The 18,832-nt window shown below is 32.3% G+C and overlaps 3 protein-coding genes across 8 annotated transcripts; all 3 read left to right on the top strand.

The window, feature by feature from the left end:
• Positions 136-2,178, top strand: LOC104749828 (probable WRKY transcription factor 21). Its single transcript, XM_010471528.2, has 3 exons — positions 136-1,422; positions 1,497-1,622; positions 1,790-2,178. Exons 1-3 carry the CDS (start codon positions 542-544, stop codon positions 1,932-1,934), a joined length of 1,152 nt encoding a protein of 383 aa, XP_010469830.1. The 5' UTR covers positions 136-541; the 3' UTR covers positions 1,935-2,178.
• Positions 4,482-9,286, top strand: LOC104749827 (BTB/POZ domain-containing protein At2g30600-like). Of its 6 annotated transcripts, XM_010471526.2 has the most exons (14): positions 4,491-4,576; positions 4,659-4,723; positions 5,005-5,825; positions 5,951-6,280; positions 6,369-6,599; positions 6,976-7,137; positions 7,395-7,607; positions 7,703-7,750; positions 7,856-7,914; positions 8,007-8,139; positions 8,240-8,314; positions 8,457-8,537; positions 8,701-8,769; positions 8,867-9,085. In XM_010471526.2, exons 3-14 carry the CDS (start codon positions 5,016-5,018, stop codon positions 9,083-9,085), a joined length of 2,430 nt encoding a protein of 809 aa, XP_010469828.1. In that variant the 5' UTR covers positions 4,491-4,576; positions 4,659-4,723; positions 5,005-5,015. The 6 variants fall into 6 exon arrangements, with proteins under 6 accessions (XP_010469829.1, XP_010469828.1, XP_010469826.1 ...); XM_010471527.2 differs by lacking the exon at positions 4,659-4,723 and having other exon boundaries at positions 4,482-4,576; XM_010471524.2 differs by lacking the exon at positions 4,491-4,576 and having other exon boundaries at positions 4,622-4,723.
• Positions 17,604-18,764, top strand: LOC104749826 (histone H1.2-like). Its single transcript, XM_010471521.2, has 2 exons — positions 17,604-17,900; positions 18,017-18,764. The coding sequence occupies exons 1-2, from the start codon at positions 17,688-17,690 to the stop codon at positions 18,635-18,637; spliced, it is 834 nt and encodes a 277-aa protein (XP_010469823.1). The 5' UTR covers positions 17,604-17,687; the 3' UTR covers positions 18,638-18,764.

Below are 18,832 nucleotides of genomic sequence, written 5' to 3'. Positions count from 1 at the left end.
CTTTGCTTTTTTCCCAAAAAATAAAAAGTAAAGTTGTCTTTTTTTAATTTTTAAATAATTTTGTTCACTTGAGGGTAAAAAAAAATCATAAGGATGCTTTCAGTTTTTTTTTGTTTTGTTTTCTTTTGGTTGAGTGATTGCTGAAACGACGAACTTGTTTCCATAGAGAGAGAAAGAGAGAGAGTGTCTGTGTGCAAGAAAAGTCTTCTCTTTCACACCTTTCGTTTTCTCGAACCTCTCCTTTTTAAAGATGGTGGAGGAATCTTGGGTTTGACAACTCATTTAACTTGAGACCTCCCCCATCTCCTTTCTTTTTAACCTTTCTTTAGCATCCAACGGAAGGGAACCTCTCTTCATTCTCTCTCAATTCCTCTTCTTCTATATAAACCTTGACTGATCTTCTTATGCGGGAATTCTAAGATGGGATTTGAGTAAAAGCTTCACTTCTTTTTACATTTCTCTGAGTGAAAGTTTTGTTCTTTTTTCTTTGGGGGGAGGGGGAAATTAGGGTTCTTGGAGGGGAAGTGAGGTTATTAAAGACATGGAGGAGATAGAAGGAACGAACAGAGCAGCTGTAGAGAGTTGTCATAGAGTTCTTAATCTTTTGAATAAACCACAGCAGCAGCAACAGCAACAGCAGCAAGATCATGTTGGGTTTGAGAGGAATTTGGTGTCTGAAACTAGAGAAGCTGTGTTTAGGTTCAAGAGAGTGTCGACTTTGTTGAGCACTAGTGTTGTTGGTCATGCTAGGTTTAGAAGAGCTAAGAAACTTGAGACCCATGTGTCTCAAACCTTCCTCCTTGATCCTTCTTCTCACCAAAGAACAGAACTTGCATCTTCTTCATCTCAGAAACCACCTGTTCTCCGGTCTGGTTTCCAGGAATTGAGCTTGAGACCTTCAGATTCACTCACTTTAGGGACCAAGTCTTTCACTTTGAACCCAAATGCTAAAGCTCCTCTCCTTCAGCTTAACCAGCAGCCAATTCCTTCTTCGAATTTTTCCAATCTGTTTCCTGAAAAACAACAACAACAGCAGCAGCAGCTACAGCAACAACAGCAGCAGCTGCAGCAGCAACAGCAGTTTCATGAACGGTTAAAAGCTCACCATCTTCATCAGCAGCAACAGCTACAGAAACATCAAGCTGAGCTTTTGCTTAGGAAATGCAATGGTGGGATAAGTTTGAGTTTCGATAACTCGAGTTGTACTCCAACCATGTCATCCACCAGGTCCTTTGTCTCTTCACTTAGCATAGATGGTAGTGTGGCTAATCTAGAAGGAAAGAACTCTTTCCACTTGGTAGGGGTACCGAGTTCAACTGATCAGAACTCACAACACTCTAAGAGAAAATGCCCCTTGAAAGGAGACGAACATGGAGGCTTAAAATGTGGGAACTCTAGCCGTTGCCACTGCTCTAAGAAGAGGTCAGTTACATATATATCTTTTTCTTTTTTTTCATCTCACAGCATCTCTTTAACTTAGATGGTGCAATTGATAGGAAACATCGGGTTAGGAGATCGATCAGAGTGCCTGCTATAAGTAACAAGGTTGCAGATATTCCTCCTGATGATTACTCATGGCGCAAATATGGTCAGAAACCAATCAAGGGCTCTCCTTATCCAAGGTATGTACACTTCTTGGTTGAGGAACTCATGGTTGAGAAAAGAAAAAAAACAATGATTGATATGAAATGCAAAAAGGACTCATGGTTTTAGGCTTTTGAGTAGTGACTAGCCGACACAAGTATGAGAGTCTTTTTAAGAAGTTTTGGGTTGAATTTTATGTGTGCAGGGGATATTACAAATGCAGTAGCATGAGAGGTTGTCCAGCGAGGAAGCACGTTGAGAGATGTTTGGAAGATCCGGCAATGCTTATTGTTACTTATGAAGCAGAGCATAACCATCCGAAATTGCCATCTCAAGCTATAACAACTTAAGACTCTATTATATCTATCTTTGTGGTCCAGCAAAAACCTTCTCATGTATGTTCTCTTTTAGTATTGCTCCAATGTTGTGATATATGGTCGGGGCAAGTGTTTTTGTTGGGGTGGGATTTGATTGTGAGAGTTTGCTGCAATTGTTGGGTTTGATGAATTAAAAAAGGGGGTAAATGTAGGATTTGTCAAGACTCTTTCTCTTTCTAAGTTTATTGGCTCTTAAGGATTCAAAGTTGTTCTTATTGCTCTTATCGCAAATTCACTTTTTATTATGTGGTTGGTGCTATTAGTAGAAGTTGGAGATTGGTGGTGCTAAGTAACTGAATTATTTTAGGAAGATTACTTAAATCTAAGATATCATTTTGGATACTGTTTAAAGCTTGTCAGTTGAGAAGTACAAGAATCATATATATTGCATCCATGTGTTGAGACATAATGAATAATTCAAGATAAAATTGAGCCTCCATTTAAGGAATAGACTACAAAGTACAAAAATTAGATTGAACCCAAAAGGTATCAAACTATTGTTTGACTTTAATGATTTTACTTTATTTCTATTCCCTTAATCATAATTAAAGCATAATGAATAATATTTATCTCTATTCCCTTTACTTAACAAACCAATAGAATCAATATGACCTTAATAATTCAAAGTCATTACTAATCCTTCTAAGTCATTGGAAATAACTATAAATCGAAAACCAATAATTGAAAGGGAGAGATGAATTAATACTCCAAGGTTCAAATCCTTTTAAAATAGAACATTATTGTGCATCACTTTGAAAATCGTTAGTATCTATAATATATATTTCTTTTGCTCTAAATGACATATTATTTACTCTGGTCATGTCATTTTAACCGTTAAATATTGGTAAACACACTCATATGTACACATCATGTGCATAACCACATATTATTAAACTATATACAATACATATACACCGACATACTACCATTTTGTTTAAAGTGTTGTATATTATCAAATAAATGTTAAAAAGGTAATTTGATTTCAAAAGTGATGATATAAATCAACAAGATTAACCATTGACATGCTTATTCAGACAAGCCATATATCTTTTTGATCTGATTTTTTTTGTATTCAGTATAGTGAGTAGCTGAAGGTCATGATGTATCAATGTATCTTATTGCATCTAATTCTTTAACTCCTTTTGATTAATATAAATATCCATATGAAAACAAAAATGATTCAAATCAATAAATTAAAGTAGTTAATAAGAATGAGAAAATCTAGCACATTTAGTCGCATATTCTTGTAAATTCAACCATAATTATTTCAAAATTATTGTCCATAAATACAAAATTATAATTCAACCATAATTTTCGGAAATTTGTAGTTGCATATAAAATGTGCTGTTAAAAATAAACACAAAGGTCAATTTTAGTATTTTCTAATTAGAAAAAAACACAAAAAGTTTAGTGATTTGACATATATGCACACCAACTGTATTGTCTTTTTTTTTTTTTGGTCTAACACTATTGTCTTTTATTATAAAGAAAATTTTTAAATTTAAACCACTTGTAAAATGATGGAAATGATTAATTTGATTAAACAAAAGAGAATAATTTATATAGATAACGTCGTACCTGAGAGTTGAGACAAATGAAAAATAATGATTGTAATCCAATATTTACTAAAAACTATATGAAGTTTATTTCAGAAATTTTTTAAAAATGTTTGTCTCCATACCATCTTTTTAAGAAATCTTATCCAAAATGTTTCTAAAAATTTGAATTATACTCATATAAGTGTGTAATATTATAGAAGCATACACAAACTACCTTTAAATTTTTTTTTATCCTAAAAATACTGTATAAATATTTGTTTTAAACCTTATAAAACTCTTGTAAAACATTTAAAATATCTTGTAATACCTTATAAAATCTTACTAAACTTTTAAAACACTTGGATAAAGTATCCTTTTTTTTTTTTTGAACAACCGGATAAAGTATCCAAGTAGTAACATGAGAAAAATACCTTCTAAACCTTATAAAATTTTATAATTAAGGTTTTTGATTTAGTAAGGGATAATTTTTTTAAAAAGACAGCTAATAAAAGATGTATTTTTAAAATGGATCACGCTAAAAAAAGAATATTTCTCAAAAGTTCTCTTTATTTTTATTTTTTTTATTTAGAATGTATGTATCTGATTTTGTGTTGTTTATAATAATTTTTTGAAATTTTTAGATTTCTAATGTTCGTATAAAAATCAAAAATTAAAAGTTGAATTTCAACTTTAGAGTATAATGGGGCCTTATAATATTTTTTTGGCTCTTTCAAGAGATTTTGTGTTGTTTATAATATTTTGTTTTTGATATTTTTAGGTTTCTATCTGTTCATAGAAATATCAAAAATTAATAGTTTAATTCCAGCTGTAGAGTATAATGGGGCCTTATACGGATATTTTTCTGGCCCATTAATCTTTACAAGTGACGTTGAATCTAAAATCCACCAACTCTTTTTTTCTCCTGACACAAAAAAATAAAAATAAAACATAAATATCTCATCATGTGTCTTCTTCTTCTTCGTTTACGGGTCTTTGTGTTTGACTCTTTCTTTCCTTAAAGGATTAGATCCTACTCACGATCACGTGTCACGACAGTGAGTGTTCATAAGACATAAGGTAAGCTCCGAAAATTTTATCCACACATCTTAAAATATCTGATTTTTGATCAAATTTTCCATTTTTGTTTCCTTTTTTGTAGCTTCTGATTTATCTCTTTGTCTGTATTCGAGTCGGATGTAATCTGCATCTGATCTTTTTTTCATGGTGGGGTAACGAGCCAGTTGGATTCAGATTTTTTTGCCAAGTTGATTGCTTTCTAGTAGATTCCGTGTTTTGTCTTTGAAAATAACGTTCCTTTTTAAAAACCCAATTGTTAATCATCTTCTTAAAAACGCAATTCTCTGGGTTCTCACAAGTGAGTTTGGTTTATGTCATCTATGTGTTTGTGGAAATGTCTCAATGAGTGAATTTTTTGTTTTTTTTTTGGTTCTTTGTGTTTATATATAGAGGTTTGATGGCTTGTGGGTTTGTAAATGTTATTATAGGTAAAGGCAAGATGGTTGCGGTGAAAGAGAACAAGTTTCTGACGGTGGCACCTTTCGAGTGTGCGTGGAGTGATGATCTTAAGTTCCGAGAAGCGGGAAGAGGCTGCGTTGCGTTTGATGCGTTTGCTCACAATGATGTCACGGTGGTGTTCAGAGAGAATGTGGGGACTCAACATTACCATTATAAGAAAGATAATAGTCCTCATTACATTGTGATCATTGGTAGCAATAGGAACCGTAGGTTGAAGATTCAGGTAGATGGGAAGTCTGTGGTAGATGAGGAAGCTTCTGATCTCTGTCGTTGTTCTTTGGAGTTTGAGAGTTACTGGATTAGTATCTATGATGGGTTGATTAGCATTGGTAAAGGTCGGTATCCGTTTCAGAACCTGGTGTTTAAGTGGCAGGACTCTAAGCCTAATTTAAATGTCCAGTATGTTGGTTTGAGCAGCTGGGATAAACATGTTGGATATAGAAACGTGAGTGTGTTTCCCGTGACACACAATCATATCTTGCTGTGGAAGCAAGTGGATTGCCGTGAAGTTAAAGGAGATGAGTCTGGTGACGAGATGTTTGTGGAGGAAAGGACTGTTTATGATTATGAACAATGGGGTCTTGGGAATTTTTTGGAGAGTTGGGAATTATCTGACACTATCTTTCTTGTTGGTGAAGAGGAAATGAATGTCCCTGCTCACAAAGTTATTTTACAAGCGTCTGGTAATTTTCCTTTGAGATCATCAGTTGGGGATGTCATTCTACTTCGTGGAGTATCTTACCCGATTCTTCATGCACTTCTTCAATATATCTATACGGGACGAACTCAGGTATAATTTCTCAAATTGTCCCTTTTGCTGGGTGAAATGCTTTGTTAGGACCTTCTTTTTCTACTAAAACATGGAGATTCTTTATCTTCGTTATGGTTTCTTTGAACCTTTTCTTTTTGCTGTAGATTTTGGAATCAGAACTTGCTCCATTGCGGGATTTAAGTTCTAAGTTTGATGTGATGCCATTGGTGAGACAGTGTGAAGAAAGTATAGACCATATAAAATTGAGCAAAGAAGCATTTGACCCCTGCAGAAAAGTCAAACTCTCATGTTCTGTTTCTCACCCATTATCTGGTTTCATGTTCCCAAGTGCTTTCCCTGTTGATGTGGGGAAGCTGGTAAAGTTATACTCAACCGGCGAGTATAGTGACATAAAAATCTATCTCAGTGACTATAGTCTCACTTTCCAATCTCACAAAGTCATTCTAAGTCTTTGGAGTGTCGCATTTGCAAAGGTGAGAATATCTTTTAGGGTAAGTAGCAATTCTGATGTACAGGCATATATTGATTCTCAGTTTTTGTTTATTCTCAATGAACATCCAGATGTTTACAAATGGGATGAGTGAAAGCCATTCATCAACGATTCACTTAACCGATGTATCACCAGAAGCATTCAAGGCTATGCTAAATTTCATGTACAGTGGAGAGTTGACCATGGAAGACACGGTGAATTTTGGCACGGAGTTGATCCATCTTCTCTTTCTAGCTGACCGGTTTGGAGTTGTTCCACTTCATCAAGAATGCTGCAAAATGCTCTTGGAGTGTCTCTCAGAGGTAATTTTATTTACACAATCCTTGAGAGTAAATGATACGTCTCTCTGTTATTATCATGTTTCTCTTCTTTTCCAGCGCATCTGTTACAATATTGATAATCTATGATAGAGAGCTTAATGAACCGTGAAGTGGGTTGCGGTTTCAAGCCTTCTGAAACTAAAAGAGAAAAGAAATGAAGCGAATGCTTTGACCACATACACAGTAAAAAAATATTAATATTGTTCCATGTATATATTACATGCAGGGATGGCGTTCTCGTATTGGAAGGTCATACAACAAGAATAATTCTTTTATGCGAGTTTATTGGGCGCAGAAGCAGACAAATTTGGAACATTGTTGGGACTTTTCTCAAGCTAACCTCTGACTTTTGTTGCAGGATTCTGTATGCTCAGTTCTCCAAGTGGTTTCGTCTATCTCGTCATGTAAACTCATTGAGGAGATGTGCAAGAGGAAGTTCTCCCTGCATTTCGACTATTGTACCACTGCAAGTTTAGACTTTGTCTTGTTAGATCAGACCGCCTTCAGTGATATTCTTGATGTGTGTTTCTCTTTCACCAACCTAATTTTTCTTAGAAGAACCTCTGAACCCACTTGGAGAATTGACCCAAAAGTACTGCTACATTTAGTGCTTGGGGACAAAAAAGTGTTACTCATGCGCTGATCATTGTTTATTATCGTGGAAATAAATATGTACTATGGAATTGTAATGGTCATCACCAAGAGTGATGAATGACGTCTCCTTTCGTTGTGGCATGTAATAAACATTTCAGCCCATTTTAAATTCTGGAATTGCAGTCTGCAGATTTGACAGTGACATCTGAGGAAAAGATTCTTGATGCTGTTCTTATGTGGTGCATGAAAGCTGAGGAGTCGCACAGTTGGGAAGTAATAGATGAGATGATGAACTATTGTGAACCCAAAATTTTGTTCAAAGAAAGGCTTCAGTCACTTGATAACCTGTTGCCTCATGCACGCTTCTCTTTGTTGCCATATGAGCTGCTTAAAAGGGTAAGTGGATGCTGAACCTGAATACGCTGAAATAACTTTATAGTTTTCTGTTAATATGATTGTACTGATGCCATCTATGCTTAATGATCGCACAGTTAGAAGACAGCAACCTAAGCAAACAAATCCCGATATTTAATCGTCTTGTAAGTTTTTAACATCCATCTTTATCTTTTTTCGCGTAGTACTTAATTTGTTATTTCAAAACTGATTTTCTCTCCAATCCCTCATTAATTTTGTATTGTGTACAGGTGAAGGAGGCTGCTAGCTTTCTAACTTCCGGATTGATATCCCCAGGAAATGAACCGAGGTAAGAATTACATAGTCATTTTATCTTATTATTGTAAACATCTCGGGTTTATATATCCAAAATACCCAGTTATTAAAGCTTTTCACCTCTAGTTCAAGGTTCCAACATCGAAGATCGAGTTTCAAGGAGCTTCAGTACATACGTGATGGGGATAGCAATGGGGTGCTGCACTTTGTGGGTACATCTTATGGTAGTCATCAATGGGTTAACCCCGTTCTCGCAAAGGTTAACTTACTTTCTTTATTCATATTGTTGGAAATCGTTTTATATGAACCACTGCTGAAGAAAATTTTTTCCTAATTCTTTGAGTTCTTTATGTTTCCAGAAAATCATTATTACATCCAGCAGCCCCACCTCCAGATTCACTGATCCAAAGGCTTTGGCTTCAAAGGCCTATGTGGTATGGTCCTCCCAAGTTTTCTCGTCTTATATGATTAGAGTTCGACTTGAACTACCAAATTGACAAAGCATAAAATTAAATGCAGTGAAACTTCTTTCCTCTTGGATACAGAACCATATCATTTTTTATCTTTTTGCGCCAGGGTACTTCCTTTGCAGGGCCTAGGATGGAAGGCGGCCATATATCATCCTGGTGGATGGTGGACTTAGGCGAAGATCATCAGGTTTCCTTCATAACTTATATTTTAATCGTATACTCTGTTTTCATGAACCACATACGGTCTAAAAGCTCCATAACCCATGCTCGCAAGAAAATGTATTTGAGTAAAACAGAAATTAATTAGTTAAGTCCTGAGGATATAACACGGTGAGGATTGTTGGATGCAGCTTATGTGCAACTACTACACCTTCAGACAAGACGGATCAAGAGCATTCACAAGGTCCTGGAAGTTTCAGGTAACTAATTTTTTGCTGCAGTTATTTCATTTCATGTCCTCTTAAGACAAGCTGCTTCAGAAAATTTTGTGTTCTTATTGTCTTGATGGGTTTGAAGGGATCGATGGATGGGAAAATATGGACAGACTTGAGAGTCCATGAGGATGACCAAACAATGTGCAAGGCGGGTCAGTTTGCATCGTGGCCAATCACAGCAGCAAATGCGTTACTTCCCTTTAGGTTTTTCAGGCTGGTGCTGACCGGTCCAACCACAGACACATCAACTCCTTGGAACTTTTGCATTTGCTACTTGGAGCTCTACGGTTATTACCGCTGAAGCACTCTGCTAGTCTGCTACTTACTACACGTGTTCTTTTCCATTTCCGTCCTCTTTTTTTTTTTACCTTTTATTATTGCTCTAAAGCGATCTTTGGGTTTGTGACTGTTTGTTTTGACTGGCTTAAAAGATTCTCTCGTCAACAATCTGGATTGTATCCACGCATTGGATAGTTGATCAATAGACTAAAGGTTTCGACTTTCGACTTTGACCAAACAGTTTGATCTTATTATATACATTTTTCGAAAATGTTCAAATTAAAAACTATTTATTTATATTACCACGGAAATTATGTTTAGCAATTAGAAAGTGTTTAATTTTAATTGAAATCAAAATTAATTCGATTTTAAATAGTTTAACTAGGACCGGATCTGCGCTAGCGCGAAGGAATATTTTCGGTTAATTGCTATGTTAAACATATTACACCCTGTTAGATTTTGATTCCAACTAATGGTATAGTATTTTATGTTCGGAAGAAAAATTAGTAGTGTTATGATTTGGTAGGAAATATCAGGGAAAATCCGAAGGTAGTAATTGGTAATGTGCTTTTTATAAACTAAAAACTTACCAATTAGTGTTGATCACACAGTGACATAAAATATGATTAGGTTTTGGTTTTTGGTCTTTTGCAATTTATAACCGTCTAACTCGTGCTACACCACGATCCACAGTACAATTATCTAATTTTATTTAAAATAAAGTTAGAATTTTAGGTATTTAATTTAATTTTACAGGTAGGTCAAATTTGCATCAGTTGGTGTGAAAATAATGGCTTATATGCTTAATTATTTAAACTGAAAATATGAGAACTTTGGTTATTATATATTTGCTGAAATGATTATATACATTAACAAAGTAACAATTGGAATAAATTGATTTTTTGCATAATTAAAACAAAAAATATTGTTCAATGATTGATAACATTTTCCTTTGTTTTATGTGTAAAAAAGGAAAACACACACTTTAGGTAGCCAAATTATCTTACTATAATTGTCAAAATATTACTATATCGTAAAGAAAGAAAAAAATGAATGGGTCGTTCGAACAAATAAAAGCCTATTCAGAAACTACAGAAAAAATAAGGCCCAACCAAGAGCCCGCCAAATAAATTATGGAAAAAAACACCAAAAAGCAAAATGTAACATCATATTCGATGTCAAGAAAAAAAAACATCATCTTCAATATCAATTTTGATCCCTTTGGATTATCTTCCTCTTAAGTAAAATAATTTGTGCGATTACTATTGAAAATTTGCAAAGAACATGTTCGAAAACGTCAGATCCAAGCCAAACAGAGACATCCAATCCACAATTTTAACATGGGATGGAAGGGACCAACAAAATCGGCTCGATAAACAAAATACAGCCGATTACACTGCATGACAAACGACATCACAATCTAAAGTTCACATGCAAAGGTAAGATAATAAATTAGCTCTCAGATCTATGTGAATAAGAGGTTGATATCCATATCGATATATAGATAATAATCGCGGCAAATAAGCAGAGAGAATGAGATATCAGGATTGGCGTTATCAACAAAACCCGCTGCCGTCTTCTGACCCTTCGCCGTTTCTGCCGGGAATCATATTATTGGATCGCCCTCGAACAACTAAAATAATGAGATAGAGGACACTATGTCTTAAGTCACAGCCTTAGAAGATGCTTTGTTGCCATGTTTTCTCCGTAGAGAAAAAGGTAATGGCTGCTTCATTAGAGCATGTTAAGTTTATTTGCTTTTGCTTAGATCATGTGTGGTCGAGTTTGGTGATGTGAATGAATAGTATTTATAGTGTTTGAGGTAAATTATATTTTTTTCATTTGGGAATCGCAAAAATCTTGTTGAGCAAGTTTAAAATATCATGTAGATAATTTTGGAATGATCATTTGGAAATTATACTGGGAATATGCTTTATTAAATTGAGAAAATATTTCCATATTCTAATAGTCCAATTAAAACTGGAAAAAAACGTAATCACCTTACCTTATTTATAGGAAGCATATTAATTTTCAAATAAAAATATAATTGTTTCATTTGAATGTGCTTCATTTTAGGAAGCTTATAAATATAGAGATTTTGAGTACTCAATATTATTCCTTTTTTTCCCTAAAAATAAATTAGTCCTCTTCAACGAAGCCCATTAAGTTAATTTTAATATTTGTGAAACCCATTAACATTTAATATTTTAAAATATAACCCATCGAGATCGAACATAATTATTCTTGTAGAACTCAAATACCCGATTGCAAATTTGCGGGTTATTTTGTTGAAATAACCCGAAACAAGATCATTAAAAGTCTGATTTAACCTTAATGATTTGTCTTCCGTTCAATTTCGCAGGGGGAATTTTTGTCCAAAAGTAAATTTGTACTTCTCTTTTACTAATATAGGGATGACATAATTAGTTTGTTTAAGGAAATATTAAAAATTTACCTCTCCTTTAATTTTGTCAACAAAATTATTCAAAAAAAAAAATTTCCTTTCATTTTATTTATTCATATCTTAAAGATATTTGAATCAATACATAGACTATATAAAAATGATTTTTTTACCGGATATAATTTAGTCAATTTTTTAAAACTTAAATAATAATCAATCAACAATTCTTTCGCTAATCAGGTCGACAAAACCACGAGACCTATAATCTAGAATTCTTTCGCTCTTTAGCTAATACTAGTTTCCAGTAATATTCATAACAAGTATGTCGAGTTAATCATCCTTAATATCTCCTAAATCAATTAACGACTAATTAAATATTTGTTTTGTAAAATTCCTAAATATTTCCTAAAATATCTCGTTAATTCATTACAATATTTAATGCTAACAATAAAAAATGTACTTGCGAATCCCAAATTAATCTTTACCTCTAAAGATTTTATTTGAAATATAAAAGAATATTTTTTTTAATTAAAATTATGATCTTCCTATCATCTTTGTTTGATTTATTTAGTTTACTTGCTTTAAATCATCATAAAATACATAAAACTAATATAACTATATTTTTTTGCATTTTTCGTTATTTGAATTTTGAAAAACGTGCATATTGTACTTAAGCAAAAAAGAAAATTTGTGTTTAGATATCTAGCGGGATGAGTTTGAGTATTAATATTAATTGAAAATTATATCATTAACTGTTAGTAAATCATCAGTTCATTATTTTGTTAACAGTATTGACACTAAAATATTAGGCATATCTAATTGAGTTTATTCAATTACGATTATATAAAATAAACAAACATTACTACGGTATACCACATGTTATATTCTGAATTAACAATTTAAACCGGTAAACCTAAATAATATTTAGATAAAGGATATACATTTAAAATTTACCAAACATTAGTCCTATATGTAGCTAATCTACTAAAACATTACATTTTTATTTTACTTTTAAAAATATAGTCTTGTAGTGTACCGCGGGTTAAAACCTAGTTCTGATATAACACGTGCACATTAATCTCTTATAGTGAATCATACTAAACATATATTATGCTGAATGTCTCTTTTTATGTTCATAATATTATTTCAATAATATACTACCTTAAATTTTCATAATTCATAAAATGTGCGTGATGTGTGTAGGATTGTTTGGCATCCTGTAATTTCAGTTCATAAGTTTATAAGTATTCTGCAATACTTACTTATTTATTTGTGATTCATAATTTTTTTATTAATCCAGCTCTAATTCTAATTCCTCAAATTGCGGAGTAGCACCTAGTGATGAATCTATCAAAAGAAACTGTGAGATAAAAAGCGGATGAAGAAAGTAAATCCAAAGGCAAACCATGACGATGTTTTCTTGCTTGAACCACTTCATTATAGTAGTTAAGTGACAATTTCTGCTATTAGTTATTGAGCATAAGTTGAATCCATAATTGTGCTCACACATCACCAATAATCTAGAACATGATGATTATAGTATTGATTATGTCATTGTATAATATATACTATATAAATATATGCAGTTAAATCTCCATTATATATATATATGTATGTACAGTTAAACCTCCACATATAATCTACATTAATTAGTACTCGATTAATTAATAAAGTTCTTAGGTTTGAAGTTGGTCAGAATAATTTTGGACACAATTCGGTAATATAATAAGATAATATATTTTTTTAAAAACGTATGGAAATATATGGTCCCATCAATAATATAGATTACTAATTATATCAAAATTTAATATATATATATATATATATACATACATGCAAACAAATCTAATAAAACATGAGTCTTGTTTTTTTTTTCCTTAAATTTACATTAAATTTTGTTAGAGCTTGTTTCTAATACTTTTATATTGAATTTTTTTGGTGTTTCATTCAAGACATAATAAATGTTGTTTTCTTTGTATTTGATTCAAAAAAAATATTGGCTATAAGGATTAACTTAATTTAAAATATATATTTTTAAAAGATTGCCATAGGAAAGTTGCTCAAATAATAATAATTATTAATTTATCGAGAAATTAATACTTCTATAAATTCATAGATTTTCAAGATCGCGACACTATTAAGTTGTAAAGGTTTTATAGTAGTTGGTGTAGTTCATTATATAGTTTCAAAACTTCTTTTAGTAAAAAAAAAATCCTCGATTTTCTTTCTCTTTTCTTTTAATTTTATTGAAAACTAAATATTCTTAAGGGAAAATAGAAAAAAATATAAATTAAATCATTTTTCATCTATGCATTCCATATGTTAACTATTTCTAAACTATTTATCGTAGTAGATTTAACTATTTTTTTAAAAGAAAATTTTGAAAAATTTGTAGAATAATGATGAAGAATGTGTGACAATATGTATAGTATTGAAAATGTCATTTTTGGTATCATTTTGGATGGAAAAAAAATTTGATCTTCAAATTTTATAATACTCCTTCTGAAGTTTAGAATGTGTAATATTATATGTACACTCCACATGTTTTACAAAATTTAGATATACATTCTACAAATCCTAGTTGTACAAAAATTAGAAGTCGCTATTGTATGGTATTTAGAAGGAGCATTTGCAAAAATACCTATTCTAAATTTGAATTATAATTTCTCCAAATTTGAACATACATATTTTACACTTTTTTTTGTTGTATAAAATAATATAAAAAGATAAACGACGCATGTGGGGATCGAACATATACGTATGATCATGAGCTAAGAAGGCTTTGACTTTTACACATTAATATTATTTCTTGTTTTTTACAAAACCATATTTCTAACAATTTCTTCTAATCTCTACAAAATACTCTTTCTTTGTATAAAAAAATTAAGAGATAAAATCTAAATATCGAATCGTCATTTGTATGTATTGGCTGGCCAAGTATGTTGGACGCTAAAAAGGTGCTGGACTATGGCATTCGAAAGAGAATATATAGATTTAGGTTTGGGATGTGTATCTAGACAATATTTTATACTTGTTGTTGTTTTTTTAAGGACAATATTTTATACTTAAGACTAAAATTGCTAATTTAAATTGCTTAGAACGAAATTAGCTAAATAGATATACTAAACATAATTATGATTTTTTGGTCTTAGAACTAAACATGTTCAACAAGTGTTGATGTGGGGGAAGTTTACGAAAAATTGTTGATGTGCGTGTCTCATGTTTCAGTTCGTATGTTCAAACAAATAAAAATTTACCCCTAATAAGTAAAAAAGTTTGGTGATAAACTTTGAAAATTTCTTAATATAACGACGTATTAATATGATTTACGTATAATTTCGTAAATACTGCTTAAATAATTTCTGGTAATGGCATATAGATTTTGGTAGAATTACTGGTCGTGCACTATGAATAGATGAACATGTGTGAAGTAAGGCAAAACAATAATAAGACTTCCAAATAATCACATACTTTTTTTTTTGATAGACTAGTAAGAATTTTTTCGTTCGCTATATTTCATTTACTAGCTCTCATTACTAAATCCGTAACGAAAAAAAGTCATTGTTAAACTGCATGTTTGTTAAGTGTCATATCATAATAGTGATCTAGACAAATATGGTTAGATCTAGTATCTTGAAAACAACGTTAGCCTCCATTGGTGAGTCTAAACATGTAACTGACATTTTAAAACCAGAGGGAAAGTAAAAACGTAACTGATGATTTTAAAAAGGAAAACCATTAATTAGAACGCAATTAATAATCTTGAATAAGAGATTGGTAAGATTAATGTCTACATACACCGATACACGTTTATTCTAAGCTTAAGATATCTATATTTGTGTTAAAGGTTCACATCTTACTTAGCGGCTTAGTTATGTGTATACACTTTAAGCTCAATTATATATTCGTTCCTAATTTGTATTGGGTTAGATTTTGAATTGGAAAAAACTTTGATGTATTTGTGGATCGGATACAGTTTTTATTTATTTAGTAATTATAAATTGGTATGGTTTTAATTTCCGTTACATATGATGAGGAAAGATGTAAACGTTTTGTACTATACCAATTATTTTACGTTACATACGAGTAGACTTTTCTAGTTGATATTTTTTCGTTAAGAAATTATTTCTAATTAATTATTATTTTCTTTGAATATCAAAATTTTGAAACTTCTATGAACATAGAATCATACATGCATATGTCTTTCACATATATAGTTTTATTGCATACATTATATAACAGTTCGCAGTAAAAATCATTGACAATGCATAAATTTTAAAATCGATCGACATCACATGTAACAGTATTGATAGTTGTAATTATAGGTCTATAATAGGGTTTCTTGTGTGTTGTAAATCAAACTTAGTTTGATTAGTTCAATTTAATTATCCGTTTTCGATTTAAAAGGGGTTGAATTTTGAACTGGAAATGTTTTTGGATGCATATGTGGGTTAAATCTAGTTTCTTGAGTGGTCTCGTATCAATATATCAGCTATATACTTGTAAACATGAATCTTTTATACCATACGTGTCAATATATCATTACTGGAAAATTTCATCATCAACATTTTCTTTTTATATAAACTTTAAAAAAAAACTTTTGCATACAATCGAGTCGTATATATATGCATACATTATCTATACATATATTTCTACCAGGAACGGTACATAATCTTTCATGTTAACAATCGTTAAAAATAGATGAAATTTCAAACCGATATCGATATTAATTTTCGATTAAATGTTCAATCTGATGATATCTTTTATGTTGTGAATAAAACTAAGTTTATGTCAATATTTCATTTTCTATAATTTAAAGTAGGGGTTAGCTGTCAAATTTAACAAANGGGGGGGGGTTTAATATAGTTTATTATTTTGGTTACAATATCAGTGATGTATATGACAATATAAGTTAATTTTATAAACTTATAAATATTTTTTACTGTGTATATATATCAACATATATAGGATAGTTTTCCTAATTAACAATTTCTTTAGGTTATTTTTGCTAATAACATTTATTAAATAGAAAATATTTTTAACTTTTATATACATCAAATTCTAATATATACCATACATCATCCACATATATATTCTTGCAGTTGAGGATACATAATATTTTTCGTAAAAAACTGTTAAAAACGCGGGAATTTTTTAAACTAATATGATATTTTAAACATAAAAGTAAATTAGTATGTGTTAGATATATATATGCATCAATATGTTTAGCTGAATTTCGTAATTCATAAAAATGATATTGGATTGCTAATGAATATCATCTACAAATGATAATAAAATTACAACTATGCTTTTAGAAGCTAGATGCATATAATTGCATACATCATCACCATTTTAGCGAAACTAACGCATATGCTTTTACTACTTCCACATTAAAAAAATAAAAATAAACTCCTGAATCATTGCAAGATGTTAACGAATCTCAAATACGTAAAATGATCCCAGTCCATAATTATATGGTCGTCTTAGTTAGGACTCTCTTAAAGAGAGACACATCACACATGCAACAAAGTTGTGTGGCACCACATCTTAGTTTTGGTCATCTTTGGTCTAATTCAACAACATAATTTACGACCTTAAACTCACCCGATTTAAACAAATCTTAGTTCGTTAAACTCCTTGATTAGTCTAGTTTCCAACGACCATAACCATCAATAAAATCCCCACAAGCATTCTCCAAAAACCCCAAAAAACCGTAATACTATCAAAACAAACCATAGTTTTGACCAACCTCGCTTCATTCCCAATTTTCTCATCCCACACAAAACCATCTCAACCGCTTAAACATTCATAAGAAACCTTAAAGAATTATCTACACAACGAAGAAAACAAATTAAAAATCCATCAAGTAAATAAAAAGTTATGATAAAATCAATCGAAGCTAAAAGCACACCAAAGAATAAACCCAAAAAAGCACCAATCCATCCACATCTATTAAAAACCTCCCTCATCCTTACATTCGTAATCCTTATTCCCTACACCGTCGATAACTTAAAATCCAACGGTTCAAATTCAAACCTGAGTTGATACACCGATCCGAGTACTCACCATTTCAACCAATCAGAGAAGAGATTACAAACTCTGTCTCATAACACATCTGACTATATAAACATCTCTTTCTCATTCTTCCGATCAGAAAACTCTCCGACGCACTCCTCCGATCAAATAGCTTAGATTCTCAGTTTCGTGTGTATAAAAGAGAAGGATGTCTACAGAAGAAGAAAACGTTCCGACGACGGTTGACTCAGGAGCTGCTGAAACAACGACGGTGAAATCTCCGGCGGCGAAAGGTGGTAAATCAAAGAAGAAGACGGCGACTGCGACGAAGAAGAAGAAGCCTGTGAAAGCAGCTTCCGCCGCTGCTGCTACAACGAAGAAGAGGAAAGCTTCTTCATCATCTCACCCTCCCTATGAAGAGGTCTCGATCTAATCCCTTTTTGTTTATGTTGTTGTTCTCCAATTTCGATTATCAGATTCACAATTCCGAGATTTGATTTTGTGTGTTTGAATTGATTGAATCTGATATGTGCACAGATGATTAAAGATGCGATAGTAACGTTGAAGGAGAGGACTGGATCTAGTCAATACGCGATTCAGAAGTTCATAGAAGAGAAGCACAACAAGTCTCTTCCTCCTAATTTTAGAAAGCTTCTTCTTGTGAATCTCAAGAGACTCGTTGCTTCTGACAAATTGGTTAAGGTCAAAGCTTCTTTCAAGATCCCTTCCGCCAGATCTAAACCGGCTGCTTCTACTACTACTGCTCCGGTTAAGAAGAAGGCAACAACAACAACCGTGGCTAAACCTAAGGGTAAAGTTGCTGCTCCTGTTAAAGCTAAAGCGGCGGCGGCTAAAGGGACTACTACTAAGAAGGTTGTTGCTAAGCCTAAGCCTAAGGCTAAGGTTGTTGTTGTTGTTGCTGCTGCTAAACCTAAATCAAAGTCTGTTGCTGCTGTTTCAAAGACTAAAGCTGCTGTTGCTGCTAAGTCTAAGGCTAAGGAGAGACCAGCTAAAGCTTCTAGGACTTCGACTAGAACATCTCCTGGGAAAAGAGCTGCTGCTCCTGTTAAGAAAGCTGTGGCTGTCACTAAGAAGGCTCCGGCTAAGAGTGTGAAGTCTCCTGCTAAAAGGGCTTCTACTAGGAAGGTGAAGAAGTGAGGGAGATTTGGTTTAGGAGATAGGTTTGGGGGTTTGGGAGGGAGATTGAATACATGGTTTGGTGGTAGCTTCTATAGGGGGTAGTCTTGTATAATTGAATCATCCTTGAAGGAGCTTGCTTTCCAAAGTTTTTTTTTTCTTTTTTTTTTTCTTGTTTCTTGGTTTCTTGTTGAAACTTCTTCTTTTTTTTTTTTT

The sequence above is a fragment of the Camelina sativa genome, chromosome 16 (assembly GCF_000633955.1).
Source record: "Camelina sativa cultivar DH55 chromosome 16, Cs, whole genome shotgun sequence".
NCBI lineage: Eukaryota > Viridiplantae > Streptophyta > Magnoliopsida > Brassicales > Brassicaceae > Camelina > Camelina sativa.
This window is presented reverse-complemented; position numbering and strand designations above follow the sequence as displayed.

What these genes read in the sequence shown, in the direction of transcription:
- LOC104749827 (XM_010471522.1), top strand. Translation starts at nt 4,974, where the DNA reads ATGGCTTGTGGGTTTGTAAATGTTATTATAGGTAAAGGCAAGATGGTT. An exon ending in CCTTCAGTGATATTCTTGAT is followed by an intron (nt 7,138 to 7,394) that starts GTGTGTTTCTCT and finishes CTGGAATTGCAG; the next exon opens with TCTGCAGATTTGACAGTGAC. An exon ending in ACTTAGGCGAAGATCATCAG is followed by an intron (nt 8,538 to 8,700) that starts GTTTCCTTCATA and finishes TGTTGGATGCAG; the next exon opens with CTTATGTGCAACTACTACAC.
- LOC104749826 (XM_010471521.2), top strand. Translation starts at nt 17,688, where the DNA reads ATGTCTACAGAAGAAGAAAACGTTCCGACGACGGTTGACTCAGGAGCT. An exon ending in CTCACCCTCCCTATGAAGAG is followed by an intron (nt 17,901 to 18,016) that starts GTCTCGATCTAA and finishes ATATGTGCACAG; the next exon opens with ATGATTAAAGATGCGATAGT.
- LOC104749828 (XM_010471528.2), top strand. Translation starts at nt 542, where the DNA reads ATGGAGGAGATAGAAGGAACGAACAGAGCAGCTGTAGAGAGTTGTCAT. An exon ending in TGCCACTGCTCTAAGAAGAG is followed by an intron (nt 1,423 to 1,496) that starts GTCAGTTACATA and finishes TGCAATTGATAG; the next exon opens with GAAACATCGGGTTAGGAGAT. An exon ending in AAGGGCTCTCCTTATCCAAG is followed by an intron (nt 1,623 to 1,789) that starts GTATGTACACTT and finishes TTATGTGTGCAG; the next exon opens with GGGATATTACAAATGCAGTA.